The following is a 16,838-nucleotide window of genomic DNA, read 5'->3' as shown; positions in this document are numbered from 1 at the left end:
GAAACAGCTCGTCTTATGTTAGTGAATTTCACTTTAAGAATATCACATCTCAAGGTAAAACGCAAGCTTTCAATCCTGGCCCCAAGACGCTACAAAGCTACCTCTTCTACTCCCCCTCCATAGCCCACAGAGGAGCCCACAGCGGAGCCCACAGCCTCACCTCTTCCCGCCCTTCCCAGCCCATGTCTGTGCTCACTTAGGGGCCGCACCCCCGTGGGTCCCTCCAGTGTGGAGTGCACTCCTCGTGCCCTGCCCGCTGTCCCCTCCAGACCTGGTGACTCCTGCCTTGCCCCACCTGCCTGCCCCATCCTCTCCAGTACACAGCCTGCCCTGCCCCTGGGGCAGCTCAGCCTTCCAGCTCCAGGGGGCTAGGGCCAGGAATCTGCACCAGTCGGGTTCCCTGAGGTCAGGCGGTGACTGCACGTCTCACTGGCACCTCACTGAGCATCCTCAGAGAGTACTGGCACCGCCCAGTGGAGAGGACTGGTCTGTCCTGGGCTCCTGCTCAGGGGGACATAGCCTGACCCTGCCGGGACTCTGAGCTGCCCCGCCTTGGGAGAGGTTCCCCCTCATCGCCCCTCACTTTCTGCCCTTGCTCGCCAGGGGTTACTCAGAATCCTCCTGTGGGAAGGAGGTGGCCCTAGAAGGTTTCTGGCCCACCTGCCTCGGGGGCTACATTGCCACGCCCTCCACTCCTTTTGGATGTGAAGGTCACCAGACTCCAATCTGACAGCACCTGACCTCCTGTCTCCGAGGCTTGGCAACAACAGCCCCACTGGGTGTGGTGGCACATGCCTGTAATCCCAGCATGCAGAAGGCTGAGGCAGGAGGATGGCAAGTTTGAGCCCAGCCTGGGCAATATAGCAACTTAGTGAGATACTGTTCTTAAATAAATAAATAGGGCTGGGGCTGTAGCTCAGTGCAGGGGATGTGGGTGGGGGGACCCTGGGTTCCTGAATACCAAACCAAACCAAATCAAACCAAACCAAACCAAGGCAAACCAAACCACAACAGCAAAGCAGCACTCCCAATGGATATCTGAGAAAAGATCCTGCAGGACCTTCATTTACCTTGGGAATAACAACAGCACCGTCTAGTACGCATTAAGCCTTCAAACAGCCTCAGAAGTAACGTTTGTGATCCACTGCACTGTACAGATGAGGAAACCAAGGTTCCACCAGGAGAGCTCACTCACCCAAGGTCACATGAGAATCAGACTTTGGACAAGGCCTGAGTCTGTTGGCACCAAGGTCTGAGTCTGAACCACTGCTTAGGCACCTACCCACATGTCCCAGAGTGTCCCTGTGTTCAGTCCTGTATCAGAAAAAGCGAATAGTCACAAATAAAACCAGTGGGGTCAGATGTTCTTGCCTCTCTCATCCTGGTGGCCCCCGAGCTCTTAGGACAGCACCGGTAACATTCATTGGATGAGGTCTGCGCTTTCCCACCTTTGCTTTCTGTCATGGTAATACTCCTTCTTTTTCAGACTCCGTGAATTACTTAGCCTCCTAAGTATTTTGCATTGCTTGGTGATAATTAGTTTTATTTTCTTTTGTTTGTTGTTATTGATCACGTGTAGCAGAGTATGCTATAAAGTCAGTGTTAAACTTGCTGCTTAGTTGGGGTGGCCCCACCTTGTAGATAAGCTCTTTCTCTTACTGCATCGAAGTGTTGGACAAGAGCCGGGAAGACCCAGGGGAAGGCAGCTGCTGTGGCTGCTGACAGGTTGGGGACCTGGAGAAAGGGCTACTTCCCTGGGAAGGGTGGAAGCTTAATTTTGACAGTAGCCTCGTTTGTACCTTTGCACTTTGGATCATGTGAATGCATTAACTCTTCCAAGGTGATACAAACAGCCTAAGGGACTCTCACTGTTGCTTTCATGGGGGTCTAAGTGAGACAAGCAGAGGAGCGAATGCGGATTTGAAATCACAAGGACCCGCAGAGCCTTTTCCTGTGAAGTAATTCTTCTCAGTGCCAGCAGAGAGCAGCATATGCAGACGCTTCACAGAGGTCTGCCTCAGGTACCAGCATGACTGCAACCAATCAGGACGGGGTAGGTGAGAAGGCAGGTGAGTTAATATTCTACAGAGGGCGGGCGCAGAAAGACATGACCCGAGGGCGTAGAAAAGAGGTGATCAGCAAACACCCTGTTTTTCCTTTTCTTTCCAAACAAATATTTCACCCTTGCCGAGACAGCTCGCCTTTAAAAGGTTTCCCGAATGGTATTCGAAGGATGATCTTAGGCAGACAAACGTTTAAAAATGCCTAGTGTTCATGCATTTATTTAAATGTGAATTAGCATAATATACAAATATACGGTCTGTGCCTCACCTTCTAATTTCACGGACATTATTTTGCTTACAGTAAATCAAACGGAAAAGGCAAGACAATTAGGAATGGGCTGTGGAAACAGCAAAAATTTGCTGCAAGAATCAAGTGCAGTTTCTCAGCCTGCACCCCGGGGGGGCCAGCAGGTGCGTCTCGGTCCCTCCTTGTCCCACACCCCGGGCACAGCGGCCCTCTGCGGCCCCTGGTCCGATCTCCAGGCCCCTGTGCGTGGTCAGGGCTGGCGCCTTTCCTGGGAGAACCTCTTCTTGCTTTCTGCTCCCCAACTTCCTTCTGGCTGTTCGGAGGGACCTCGGAGCCCCAACTCCACCCGCATCTGCATGGACGTAGCCCTTGGCCAGATGTGCCCAAGGCGTCCCCTGTGGCAGGGCTTTCTTAGCACTTTGTGGACTGTATCATCACATTCCAGGCCAGCCACAGGGAAGCTCTGAGAGACGGAGCCCCAGGCTGAGGCCCCAGACCCACTCATTCATCACAGAGGGCCAACACTGCAATGAAACCTGGATGCTGAAGTTTTAGTTAACTCCACATTAACACCTTTCATCTTTAAAAGAAGAAACAACACATGTGCCGTAGGTTCACCAGCACTGTTCTAGACTAACCCTGTAAGTGCCACAAGATGAACATCACTGATAGGAGAATCCAACCCCAAACGACTCCAAAATCCAAAGCTTACATCTGATCCTCAAGTGATGAGTCTCCCTTAAAACACAGGAGCACTGCAATATCGGTATCATTACCTCCAGGTTCTGCATCCAAAGTGTGTGAAACGAATAGATCTCTGCCCAGGCTTGGGTTCTCTCCCCAAGGTGTTGCCTTATGTGCATACAAATACCCTCAAATCCAACATCCAAACCTTTTGATTCCAAGCATTCCAACCTGTCCCTTTCTTACCCATTCCACAGATAGTTAAAGTGAGGCACCAGGGGTTATAACAGAGAACTGGAATCCAAACAGCTGTCACTGGGGGCAAAACAGGAGCGATGGTGCACCCAACTCCACTTGCCCGTGGTGGCTCCTTGCGGCATGCAGTCTGTGCAGAGAGCTTGGTGAGGTGAATCAATGTCATTTAAGAGAATGGACAATGGTGAATTTGTCTCCATTTCCCAGATGAGGAAACCGAGGCTCAGAAGGCTTAAACAACTTTCCTAAGGACACTTCTTGCATTTACGGCAGGGTCTCCCTGGGGCCGTAGATGTGGGAACCAAATACCAGTAGGATTTGAATTAGGGAAGAGGCACTCAAAATCCATATATGTAGGTGAAATAAAACATTTTTATGATACATATTTTTTCTCCGAAGGCCGTAGGAAATCTGTTTACAACTCCTCTGTATCTATTTTCCCAGCCGATCCTTTCAACCACATGATGATGAGGTCAGAGAAAACATCACCAATCCCACTACACGGAGGAGCAAACTGAGCCCTCAAGGCCCAAGGCCCAAGGTGCTTGTGCTTCTTCCAGGTGCCACATGGCCTGCGCCAGGTGTGGCTCAGCACCACAGGGTCACTGAGGGGTCTTTTGGCCCAGTGTTAATTTGGTTTTGACTGAAATGGATGGAATGACAGACAAGAAACCATGTCAGCTCCAGGGGGGACACACAGCCAATCTCTTTGGCTCCCTAAAAGGACCTAAAGCACCCAAAAGAACAATTTCCTTTTCTGTGCCGTCCTTTTTCCTTCCTGTCTCCCCTCCCTGCGTGCCTCTCCTGCTTCGTCCTCTCCCCTTCCTTCCTTCCTTCCTTCCTTCCTTCCTTCCTTCCTTCCTCCTTTTGGTCTCCCTCACATGCTCGCCAGTGCTGTCCAGGGCGGCTCAGACCCAGTCCTTGCCTAGTGGCCCCTGGCTGCACACCAGAGCTCCAGGGTCTTCGCACGGAGCTGCACTCTGAAGTCTTTTCTAAATTTTGCAACAGGATCTCACTAAGTTGCCCGGGCTTGTCTTGAACTTGTAATAGTCCTGCCTCAGCTTCCCCGAATGCTGGGGTGACAAGCGTGCGCCACCACGCCTGGCTTTGAGGAAAACACCTTCCTGATGCACTGTACAGCCCGCTGAAGGCCAAGGAGGGCAGGATGGTGTGGTGTGGCGGGCGGCTTCAGTGAGAGGAACCCCCCTCTACGACTCCTCTGATCTGCGACTGTGGACAAATTGCTCCCCAAGCCCTGGCCTCAGTTTCCCCAGATGAAATTATAAACAACAACATGTGGGGCCAAATACCTCTGCACTTTCCCTGTATTGAGAGGCTTGGGCCCCACATTTCCCGACTGGTCCCCATTCCCTAGCAGGAAAGAGGCTGACTGGGGAGCTCAAGGATTAGACACAGGAGAGCCTTGCCTGATTTGTCAAAACTCAATGGTGGCCTCAGATAGAGGCTGTTCCCCAGGTGGCAGTGCCCACATATGTGTTCCTTTGCCAGATGTGAGCTCCCCGAAATGATGGCATGGGTGGGTGGGAGCCAGGCCCTCTATGGTCAGGCTGGCAAGTCCGGGTGCCCAGGCTGACCTCTGGAGGAGTGGAACCCAGACAGACTCAGACTTGTGCGGGTGTGGTGTGCGACATCCTATGTGTGGTGTGGTGTGAAGGGACCATAGAGCACTGTGCAGTATGCGTCTCCACTCGGCCCGCTGGGAGCTGTCCCCCAGGAAAGCTAAACCACTGGGGCCCCGCAGGCGGGCCAAGTTCTGCATGGGGGACACAGGGGCATCCAGCAGCTTGCCCAGTCTTGACTACATGGGACCTCGAGCAGGACTCTGGCTGCAGCCTGCTGCTCCCTGCCCAGCTTCCCGACACCTCCATCCACTCTGCCTTCCTGCCAGGGTGCCAGCACTCAAGGAGGCTGAGTGGGCTCCACTCTTGAGGAAGCACTGAGGGTGCAGAGGTTGCCGTCTGAGCCATCTCCCCTCCACAGGTCAGTCAGCAACACGGATACGGTGCTGTCAATCCCAGGCTGCAGAGAATTCAGTGGGCTGCAGAGAATTCAGTGGGCTGCAGAAGGAGATGTGCTCGGAAGAGTGTGGCGGGCAGTCAGGGCACCTTAGTACCGTGGCACAATACCAATGCTCTGCTAATGGAATGCGGGTCCAGCCGCATGGTGGGTCCTCGGTAAACACTTGGAGAGTGGTAAGTGCATGAAGCCAGTGTCTGTCAGGACGTCCTAAAACAAGCAGCCTCCCTGAGATGTCCGGTCTAATTGCACTGAGCTCGTCAGCGTGTACCAGGGAGGCAACGTCTCAGTTCAGACGGGGAGCAGGTCCCCTCCCAGAGCTACTCTTGCCATCACCAAGGATGTGAAAAGCGTGGCACGAAGCACTTTCTCTGTATTAGGGGCCTGGGCCACCTCTAGAGCCTGCACTGCACAAGTAGCCACCACTGTCCCCACGGACCAGTCAGGAGGGGCAGTGAAGGATCAGGTGGGACACCAGGCAGGACCTTTGAGAAAACCCTCTACGTTCCCTACATCTCACCCAGACATCGTGTGCAGGGGCTGGCCCTGAGTGAGTTGGTGTGTGTGTGATTGTGTAATGAAGCTCACTTTGTACACAGACCATGGACCACGAAAGGGGTTTGTCACCATAATCATAGCTGCTAAGCACATTACAGAGCTCATGTAATGCATGAGACCTCTGATGTGCTTCTGCACACTGATGGGCACCGTTATTATCCTCGTTTTAAAGATAAAAGGCTGGGGCTCAGAGAAGTGAGGTAACTTACCTCAGGTCACACAGCTCATAAGTGGAAGACTTGGGACACAAACCCAAGACTTCCTACCACAGGCAACTTGAGAAAATTCAAGACACTTTAGGAGGGTGTCTTGCATGTGGAAAGCATCTCATAGAGGATCATTTTCTGAGCCTTCTGTGTGCCAAGGCTGAGGTGCCAATCTTGTGTCCTTCACCTCCTAGCTGTGAGGTTGTAGGAAGCTCCTTCACCTTGCTGAGCCTCGGTTTCCCGAGTGTGCAGTGTGCACGCCCACCTTCTAGGGTCATTGTGCACAGTGATGCCGTCTGGGGATGTGGACAGGAACCGGGAGACCTGAGCCTTAATCCCCACCCTTTGGTGGTTATGGTGGCCTGCATGTAAATGGGCCCAAAGGAATGACCCTGAGCCTACGCAATTGGGATGAGGCTCCCGTTGAGATGGGGGAGGCTGCTTCTCTACCCTTTGCATCAAGGCTGGCCTTTGTCTTGGGCTTTGCCACAGGACACCATAGACAGCTTGAATGCTTCCATTTGCTCTCTTGCAACTGCTGCTGGTCACCAAGGAAACAAGCCCAAGTTAGCAATTGGAAGATGAGAGACACATGGAACAGATCTGAGCCATCCCAGTCTGGGCCTGCACGGATCATCTGGTGGCCAGCCCACCTCAAGAACATGAGAAAGATCAGCCAAGACCAGCAGAGACCTGCCCCAGACACATGAGAGAACCCCACTAAGTCCAAGAACCACTTTGCTGACTCATAGAATTACAAGTGTTGACACATATTTGCTATCCACAGGGAAGAGTGCAGAGGTATTTGTTATTAGGCAGTAGCTGACTGATGCATTGCCTTGGTGTAATCTCTTTCCATCTCTAGACCTCAGCTTTCTCATCTACCCCACAATGGAATCAGAACTACATGAACTTTGATGTGCCCTTATGAATCCCTTGGAACTTTGAGCTTTAGAGAAGTCCTGGGCTGGTGAGTCTGGATCATCCAGTTGTATTTCTATTGTGGTGGTTTCTCCTGTGATTTCTGCTGGTATTTGAATTCTGTTCTCTTGGGGTCAGTGCTGTCCTGCACTTTCAAACCTCCCTCACCCTGGCCTGCCTCTCAGGAGAATTTCTTATAGCCCAGAGCAGCTCTCCATTTGAAGGGCAGAAGTACCACTGGATGAGGCATTTAATTTTTAGGGCTTGGCATTAACTTAGCTTTAGCAGTTGGCAGCTGCAGGAGAGAAGTATATTGTGCAGCTATCAGCCATGAGGTTCCAGGTGCTTTCATTGCCTGGTTAGGGAGTTCTGCAGGACCCACCTGCAGGGAGAGACATCAGGCTGGCTCCCTAGGGGCCAGGCAGGGTAAGTGGGAGCTTGGTGGAGACTCTTCCTCCAGATACACTGCATGTATATTTGCAGTAGGCGCCCAGGGAATAGCAAGGGCAGTGCTCTAACCCTCAGTTCATTTTTCTGTAAGATGGGGCTAGGGACAGCACCTTCCTACCATGCATTGTGCAGTTTTCACACTGAATTTGGTCCCAGAGATCAGGATTTGAGTCCTTCGCAGCTGTGAGACCTTGGGCCAGCTATCTGGTCTCCCTTAGACTCAGCTTCCCCATGCAGTCCTAATGAGGCTGCATGAATATTATACAGTGAGATAGTATAGGTAAAGTATGCACCAAGTCAACAGTGGACATTGGGTTTTGTGGTCACCGAGGAGATAATGCGTGCTGAATGTTTAGCATAAGGCCGCCACAAAGTAGGGAGTGGCTACACTGTGAGCCAGGGCTATTATTTGCCGGCAACCTCTGAATTTTATGTTATTGCATTAATTTCCACATGCAACACCTCTCTCTTTTATTCCACAGACATTTATTGGGCCCTTACTGTGTGCCAGGCATGGGGAGGGGGGATAAATAAAACCACATATTCCATTGTGTGGCAGGCATCTGAAGTCACAGAGCTGCAGTGCAACAGGATCTGGACTTAAAAGCAGCTCTTTTAGGTTCTAGACTCTTCCATGCCTCCTCTTCAACGCTTTGGCCCCTGTGCTGCACTCTGACAGCGACAACAGGTTGCCCTTCTGGCCCTAAACTTGTTGTGTTATCCTTAGTAAGTTACTTCCCCTCTGGGCACCTCCCAGCTTTTCCCTGTGATGTCTTTACTAATAGTTCCTTAGTTCCCTTATCCTCCTTTCCAAGCTGAGAGAGAGAGAGACAGAGAGAGAGAGACAGAGAGAGAGAGACAGAGAAAGAGAAAGAGACAGAGACAGAGATACAGAGATGGAGAGAGGGAAAGGGAGAAAGGGAGAGAGAGAGACAGAGACAGAGAGACGGAGACAGAGATGGAGAGAGAGAGAAAGAGAGAGAGGGAGGGAGGGAGGGAGGGAGAGAGGAATTAACCTTCAGTATCTAAAAGGTTCACATCCAGCTGTGCTTTTTGGGTAGGAAAAGAAGCATGTGATGGAGCTGGGGTAACGTGGTAGGTTGGGGAGGCACTTGGGGTGTGGAGGAGGTTACACCTGGGCCCCTGGGTCCTGTCCAGGTTGTACCCTGCCCCTTCCCACCTCCACACCAACTCCAGGCAGATCCTAACTGGCGCTGTGATTTAGGGCACCCCCTCCACTCCAAACAGTCACCGAGCCACAGCCTGCTGTCCCTTGCTGCCCAGCCCCTTCCTGGGAGCCCTCCTCCTTCCAGCTTGCCTCTGGTGCCTCTCAGCATCCTGCCTGGAGGTCGTCTTCCCTGTGACACCCCACAGTCCACAGATAAACCCAGCACCTCCACCTCCCTGCCAAGCCACAGCACTCTGCCTGCCTCTCTGTGCTGCTGGCTATGGCACCAGGGCCCTTGCTGATCTCTGGATCCCACGGGCCTGGAGGCCTCACGTCTGTGCTGAGACATCAGCTGCTCCCCTGACAGCCCATCCCAGTCAAGGAACGTGGACACCATGATGCCGGCTCGGCCTTCACTGGCTGTGCAACTAAAGAAAGCCACTGAACTTGTCTGTGCTATCATTTCCCAGCTCACAAAGCGGTGGTGATAACACCCGCCTTATTGTCACAGCCTCTATTTGTGAAGCCCCAGCGACACACCAGACACACCGTATGAGGGCTTCTCAGACATTCTCCCTGATTTGGATAATTACTCTTCTGTAATTACCTCTAGTTGCATTAGCTGTAATTTATGTAATTATTATGGCTACAGAATAATGTTCAACATTCATTATTACTCATGGACGTAAACCATGCAGCTCAGGCTGCAGCACACAGTAGGTCCTCAGTAAATGGTGACTAATTGGAACCATTTTCCTACGGCACAGACATCAACTGTTATTCTGGCCAAGAGAACAGGAAGTCACCCACCCCACCCGCCTGGCTCCTGTGAAGTATGATGCCCCTGTGACTTATGTCCCTGTGACTTGGCCAACACTGCCCAGTGCCCACCAGGGGCCACGGGCCCGCAGGTCTGCAGTGCCAGCTCCTGCCCCTCCTCCACACAATCTGTAATGTTTGCAAACACTTAGGAGTGCGGAGGGGCCCTGAGGATAGAATTATTTTTACTATCAAGCCCAAATTGGTTTACTAAAACTGTCAGTGGAAACGAAGCAAGATAAATGAGACCCGGCAGCTTGGGGCCCCCAGAACCCTTGCTGGTGAGCTGCTTTTCTTGCTCTCTCTGTAGAAGGAAGAGGTGCTGCGGCAGACGCCACCTCACGGAGCAGGAGCCAGAGTTTGCCAGAGGCAGCTGCGGGTGGTGACCTGAGCATGCCTTTATTCTGCAAGCTTTGATCCCATGAAGTGCTTAAAACCCATCCCACGCTGCCCGGTTCAGGGAAGTTCAGACTCCCCAAGGCAGCCTTCAAGACCCTCTGCATTCACAGCCTCCTGGGTCGTGTTTCATCACTCCTGGTGGAGTTCTGGACCCACAAGTCTTCTCTCAGCTGCTTTCAAGGCCCCACAGACACAGCAAGCAGGGTTCAAATCCAAGCTGTCCACAGGGCTCTCTCACAGGCTCACTTTTACCTCTCTAAGCCTCGGTTTACTCATCTGCAAAACGGAGATAATTACAGAACCCAGTGCATGTGCTCGTTGTGAAGATGCCTGGGACGCAATAATGTGAGCAAATAGCACAGCTGTGGACCTCAGAATGTGCCACCCTTCAGGCTGGAGCGCGGCTCCCTGCCACCTTTGCCTGTCTTGGCTCTGTCCCTTGAGTCTCAGCATGGACAGGGCTTCTCCCCAGGCACTGCTGACATTTGGATCGCTAGTCTGTTGTGGTAGGGCCTGTCCTGTGCTTAGAGCATCCCGCATCTGTGCCCACAGGTGCCAAGTGCATCTTCCTATAGCCGCAGCTACCAGTGCCCAGACATTGGCAGGGTCCCCTGGGTAGAATGACCATCCCCACGGAGAAGCACTGCCTCAGACACTGCTTCCCCAGGAAAGCCCTTTCTTAGCACCTGCTCCAAGCCTCAAGCTCCCCGCCCTGGGCCTGTGCCCCTGCATGTCCTATGTGTCCAAATATGCAGCAGAGGCACCTGCATGGCTTGCGGCCAAGCAAAATGAGCAGGGACTCGAGTTTTGAGTGGAGATGCATGTGGCCTGACTTAGGCTATAACAGGACACTGGATTAGAAATGTGCAATAGGGAGCAGCAGCATGAACAGGATGGCCAGAGGGGAGTGCCTGCGATAGCCCTGGGACAAGACGAGGGTGGTGTGGACTGTGGTGTGAGCAGTGCAGAGGTCAGAAGGCCCTGGCCTCTGGGTGTGTTTTCACCTTTGAGTAGAATCAGCAGGATTTCCTGAAGATTTGGATGCAGAGTGGGAGAGACAGAAGAATCCAGTTCACCATGACTGTGCTGAAGCCAGCTCCTCCTCATGCTGCAGAGCCCATTGTTCTATGTCCAGGCATTTGGTGAGCCTTGATCACCATGTTGACACTGGCCACGATGGAAGTCTTTACACCATGGAGATTGGCAAGTGCTACAAACCAGGGCGTGGCTGCTGCGTCCACTTGGTGAGACCAGCCAGGTGTTAACTGTTTTCCAGAATTTCATGGGGCCAGATTAATGCCCCATGGTTGCTTTGCTTTTTCCCGAGTGGCTGGTAGAATGTGTTGCTCCTTACTGAGGTAGGAAAGATGGCAGGGACCAGGGGCTGGGGAAGAGATCTGGACATTTTGCATAAAGCCTCTAATGGTTACTCCCACGAAGCACAGAAAATAGATGCACAGTCCATTGGACACGATTCCCTTCTGAGGTTATTTCCTGAGCTCCTTCTTTGTGTCAGGCTTTGTGTTAGACTCTGGGCATGGAAAAGTGACACCAGATCCTGCTGCCAGAGGGACCTTCTGGTGCAGTGGGGGGTGCAAAGACAGTGAGTGGTAGAATATCCTTCTTTTGCTGCCTACTCTGGTCATTCAGCCCTTTGAAAAGGATATGCCTGCTCTTACCACAGGGGCTTTGCACATTCTGTGCCTTTGGATGCATCCTTCCAACTCATCTTTTAGTTTTGAGCTTTTGTATCAGATCCCTGGGGAGGCCTTTTCTGACTTCCCTCTTTTTTGCCTGACTTTCTTTTAGCTTAAATTCCCAGTATAGATTCTCATGGCACCATACTCCTTTATGTTGCCTACTGAAGTTACAGTGTGCAATTCTTTGTGCATGTGCTAATCTGATGTCTTAGTGACTGGATTTCCTGAAGAGAGGGACTCTGCTTGTGTAAGCTGCTGCTGTTGCCAGTCCCACCGTGGGGTGCCAGGGCTGTGCCCAGGCCCTGGCACATAGTAGATGCTTCATTAATATTGGTTGAAAGAATAAAGCAGGAACAATTTCTTTCCCGATCTGCCCAACCCAGCTGGATTGGAGTGTGTGTGTGTGTGGGGGGGCACCAATAAAGCACTCACAACTGGATATCTAGGAAGATCCGCTTCTCTTCCCCTACGTGGATCTTCCAGACACAGTCTTCACCCTCCACATAGGGCTCTGGCCAGTTTGGGGACAGCACCACCCCAGCCACAGCAGACAGCTCCCCACCACACATAGCTGGAAAAGACAGACAGAGAGACAGACTTTATTTGTAAGGAATCAAAGAAGGCACAGTAGTTGGGGGCATGAGCTGAGTCAGACTGTGGGCCCCTCCTACCGCACTCAGGCGCCTTTGCATCCATCAGTGTCCGTGGGTCAGGTGACAGATGGCCAGATGGCCCCTGCCTGCTCTTGGGCTGCAGGCTGGCGGGGTTGGGCTAAGAGCGGGTAGCGCTTTCAGCACCAAGGACAGAGCCCAAAGGGCAGAGCCAGTCCAGCAGCCCAGCCTCTCTGCAGGCTCTGGTGGACTCCAGATGGTGCACTCATGTCAGGGACCCGGGGTACAGTCTTGTCTTTGCCAACAGCAGGCTTGGTGACAAGGTGCATAATTTCTTGGAGTGCCAGCTTGCTTCCTCCACATCACGGGGGAAATACCACGGCTGTTCGCACGAGGCCTGACTACGCTCGGGCGCTGAGCACGCAGCATCGTGCCTGGCCCGTGGCAAGCGCTCACTGGTCTGGGTAACGTAGCTGTGGAAGGTTCCAACCCTGGGAGGGAAGCAGAGATGCGGCCACGTCTGGTGCCCTTTAAATTCCACTCTGCTTACCGCTTTGGAAAGCTTACCGCTTTCTCAACGTGGCTGAGGCCAAAGCACCAATAAATTCCGCTGTGTTAAACCAGCACATTTAATACAGGGATCACTTCCTCACCACGGCACGAGTGTGATTTCATTCCAGCGCCAACCAGGCAGTGGCTGCCAGGGGTGAGGATATCTTGCATGACTGCACCTGCCGCCAGGAGCGCCAGGCCCAGGTCGGCTCAGCAGCCCAGGGATGGGTGGGGCCAGGGGAGGCCAGGACCCTGGGAGCCCGTGCAGAGGAGGGCTCCACCCAGCCAGTGGGGTACAGAGGGCTCAAAGCACAGGCCTCTGAGAATAGGGAGACCCAGGTTCCACTCTTGTCTCTGCCAGGTACCCTGTGTGCTCTTAGGAATGTCACTTCACGTTGTTCTCATCTGCAAGCAGGGCTAATAATATCTACTTCATAGACTCACAGTGAGGATGAAGTCAGCTAATGAACATACAGCCCTTGGCAGAGTGCCTGCAATAGAATTATTGCACACCTATTTACATCTATTATTAGCCCATTAATGAGATCCAGGGCTGCCCTGTGCTATTGGGTGAGTTGTACACTGCACCAAGGTGTACAGCAGGGGGAGTATTTCAGAGCTGTCATCCATGCAGGGATCTGCTTGAAAACTGTGCCCTGTGGGTCCTGTCCCTGGAGGAAGGGGCACCTTTGAGAATTTATCCATTCTGTACTTTCCCCAAGGACCAGCAGCAAGCCTGACCCGAAGGATGGTGGGCCATGGGAAGGGCATGCGCACTCCAGCCCTGCTTTGAGGCCAATGGGGTGAGGCTCCGAGAGCGCCCACTCACCTCTGCACAGGGGCTCCGTGTCATTCCAGTAGGGGTCACGCACATTGACGCACTCGATGATGGCTGGGCCCTGCTCCAGGGAGTGTCCCGGGTCACAGGTGAACTCCACTACCGTTCCGATGTTGTAGGTCGGGTCGGACGTGGTGAAGTTCCCGTTCTGGATGTAGGGCTCGTAGCAGTGGCCTTTCTCAAAAGCTGCACGGGGACACAAAAGAGGCAGCGGCCGGGATGAGTCTCTCATGCTTCCTTTAGAAGGCAGTTCCCTCCCGCTGCTCAGAAGACCTCCAAGGAGCGGGTGTAGTGGTGCACACCTGTGATCTCAGCTCTCTTGGAGGCTGAGGCAGGAGAATGGGGAGTTTGAGCCCAGTCTGGGCAATTTAATAACTTAGTGAGACCCTGTCTCAGAATAAAAAATAAAGGCTGGGGTTGTTGCTCAGTGCAAAGGGAGGGAGGGATGGGAAGCTCCAGGAGAAATGAAGACCTCAAGGTGTGTTCTGATTCCCACTGACCCACTAGAGCCTGCCCTCAGCCCAGTGCTTGGATTCTGGGGACCTCCCTGCTCTCCTGTGTAAAAAGCCAGCATCCTCCCCATGGCCCATCACTGGCCAAAGGAAGCTGCAGTCTGTCTATGGCCGAGGCCATCTTTCCCTGGGGAGCCAGGGCAGAAAGTGCTCAGGGAGCATGAAACACGGAGCAGCCTTCTTCTAGGCCCCATAACTCTGCTGGGAGCAGGGGGTGGTTGGGCCCTCAGGGGCCCGGCTGGGTGGGATGGGGCAGAGTGGGAGGACCAGTGCAGGCTGCCCAGAAATCTCAGGCTCCGCTCTGACTAACTGATGCCTGGGCAAGCTACCCCAGGCCCTGGTACCTCACCTAAAACCAGACATGATAATGTTTCTAATAATTCAGTGTGGTGAGGGTCATAGAAAACCCCGGGCATGTTGGGTGGTGCATGGCTGTTAATTCCAGCTACTCAGGAGGCTGAGGCAGAAGGATCACCAATCTGAGGCTAGCCTATGGAACTTAGTGACAAGCTATCTCAAAATAAAATAAAAATAAATGAATAAAGAGAGACTGAGGATGTAGCTCAAAGGGAGGACTTGGGTTTAATCACCGATACATAACACACACACACACACACACACACACACGCACACAGGGCCCAGATGTGTAATCTGTGTTCAGCATTGCTATGAATAAAACCAAACATCTGCCCTTGGATTTTGTTTTTTTAGGTACCAGGAATCGGACTCAGGACATTGAGCTTGCCAGGCAGGTTCTCCACCACTGAGTTATATCCCTGGCCACTTGCCCTCGGAAACTGAAGACTCAATCCGCCTGCCAGGGCCCCTCCTCAGCAGGCGTATTTCTCCTCCCAGGCACGCCCTTGGCCGCTGCTTCCCGGGCTCCCACGACCCTCACCCTCGAAGCGGATGTTGAAGGCTGAGGCCACCTGGCCCTGGTGGGAGGAGAACTCGATGCGGATGCCGTTGCTGTCACTCAGCAGCCCCTCGAAGGGGACGCTGTCGGCCTGCAGGGAGTCGTACAGCAGGGCGGACTTGTTGGTTTGCCCACTGTACACCGCCATCCTGCAGGGAGAGAGGAGAGGGCGTCGCTGAGCGGTGGGCCTGGGTCACTGACGGTGTGGGGGCTGTGCTGCACCACCACGCGGGTCCCACTCCCGGGTTCGAGCCCTACCTGGGCCTGTTTGCTGCCAGCACGGGGCTGCTTCACCCGGTCAAACCTCCTTCCTCCTCTGTGGAATAGATTACTGCTCGCCCTGCATTCTCTCTCTTTTTCTGTCTTTTTTTTTTTTTTGAAGTAGTAGGGTTTAAACCTAGGACCTTTGCACTGAGATACACCCCCAGCCCTTTATTATTTTTTATGTTGAGACAGGGTCTTGTTGAGTTGCCCAGGCCAGACTCAATCTTGTGCTCCTCCTGCCTCAGCCTCCTGAGTAACTGGGGTTATAGGAATGTATCACTAGGTTCACCTTTTCCTGGATTTTTTTACAGATGTATTCAGAAGTTGCAAGGAAAATGATGTGTATGATATAATGAATGAATCAGATGAATTTATGAATGTTGGTTATTTTTATTAATTAAGAAGTTGGGATTAACAGACTATGATCATTACTGGGACCACAGTTAGGCAGACCAGGGCAAGTCCCAAGTCTGTAACTTCCAAGGTGTGTGACTTAGGACAGAACATTTTATCTCTCTGAACTCTGCTTCTCATCTGTAGGGTGGGTACACTTGAGTTTCCTCAGAGTGCATGGTGTAGTGTCCCAAGCGGAGTAGGTGTAAGTCCTATTTATAAAGTGTGGGTTGCTATCAGGCTCTGTCTCTGACCCTCATTTCCCAGGAGGGATATATAGGGAGACAATAGCCCTCATTTCCGGTCCCCTGCTCCCACCAACTGAGTTCACATGACTCTCAGAATATCTCTGGGCCTCAGGTTCCCAGCTGTGGAAGGAGGGCTCCTAAAGTCTTTCCTTCCTATCTTACAGGTGGACTTCAACAATATATCAGAATCAAGTGCCCTGGACATGAAAATGGGTTAGAAAAATGGTTGGGCATTCATTTTTATTGTTAGGAAAACTATGCAATACTTGACTCCTTGCTAGGCCAGGAAGTTTAAATGAAATTATGACAAAGTAGGGGAGAAAACAGTTCACAGATTAGGTAAATTTCTTTTATGGAGTTATAAACACACATATTTAATCCAGTAAGGGTTTTTTTTTTTCTTTACTGCTCACATAAAAAAGGTTTATTCCATGCCAGCGGGATGTATTTCTAATGCCCCCAGGATGCATAGACGCTGGAGCTACAGTTTGTTCTCTGCCCCATGTTCAGATGGCTGCAATGGGAGAGGAGGTGGTCAAGGTCAGGCTTCTCGGGGAGAGGGCACCTCCACTTCGGACCCCTGATAATTCTGCTGTGTGCCCAGAATCTTCTTTCAAAGAAAAGAAGGCTTCAGTAAGGAAGGTCACTTGGGAGAAAACGCTAAGATCCCGAAATCTCTAAAGTCCATTCATATTCTAAAAATAGATTTTTTTAGAGCTGTGTTTCTTAGAACATCTGCCATAGTAATGTTTTGTCTCAAATCCTTATGCAGTTCGTGGTAGATAGGTGTGGGAAATGCTGGGTTAAACAAAAATCAAACTTTGTTTCCCTGTGGAACTTATCAGTGCCTTTGCTGGCTAATGCAGGTAGTAGGAGCTTCCAAGACAGGGATATAGGGTAGGCACACTCGCCCAAACACATTTGAGCACATAACCCACCTTGTACGCTGCCTGTAATGGAACAGGAGTGTAGAAAGTCATCAGTTTGGGAGGAAATC

The 16,838-nt window shown here is 52.1% G+C and overlaps 1 protein-coding gene across 2 annotated transcripts in view; it reads right to left on the bottom strand.

Annotated features, from left to right (window-relative positions):
* Positions 1-16,838, bottom strand: part of Sez6l (seizure related 6 homolog (mouse)-like) — a 176,648-nt gene that overhangs the window by 34,886 nt on the left and 124,924 nt on the right. For both annotated transcript variants that reach the window (XM_005396140.2, XM_013520286.1), the window contains exons 7-9: positions 14,919-15,085; positions 13,500-13,694; positions 11,940-12,078 (exon numbers count right to left, since the gene is read on the bottom strand). In XM_005396140.2, the coding sequence (XP_005396197.1) occupies positions 11,940-12,078; positions 13,500-13,694; positions 14,919-15,085 (501 nt within the window). The remainder of the gene's footprint in view (positions 1-11,939; positions 12,079-13,499; positions 13,695-14,918; positions 15,086-16,838) is intronic.

Source organism: Chinchilla lanigera, unplaced genomic scaffold, assembly GCF_000276665.1.
Source record: "Chinchilla lanigera isolate Chin_1 unplaced genomic scaffold, ChiLan1.0 scaffold00054, whole genome shotgun sequence".
Classification (NCBI taxonomy): domain Eukaryota; kingdom Metazoa; phylum Chordata; class Mammalia; order Rodentia; family Chinchillidae; genus Chinchilla; species Chinchilla lanigera.
Note: the sequence above shows the minus strand (reverse complement) of the source record. Positions and strands in the feature narration are given on the sequence as shown.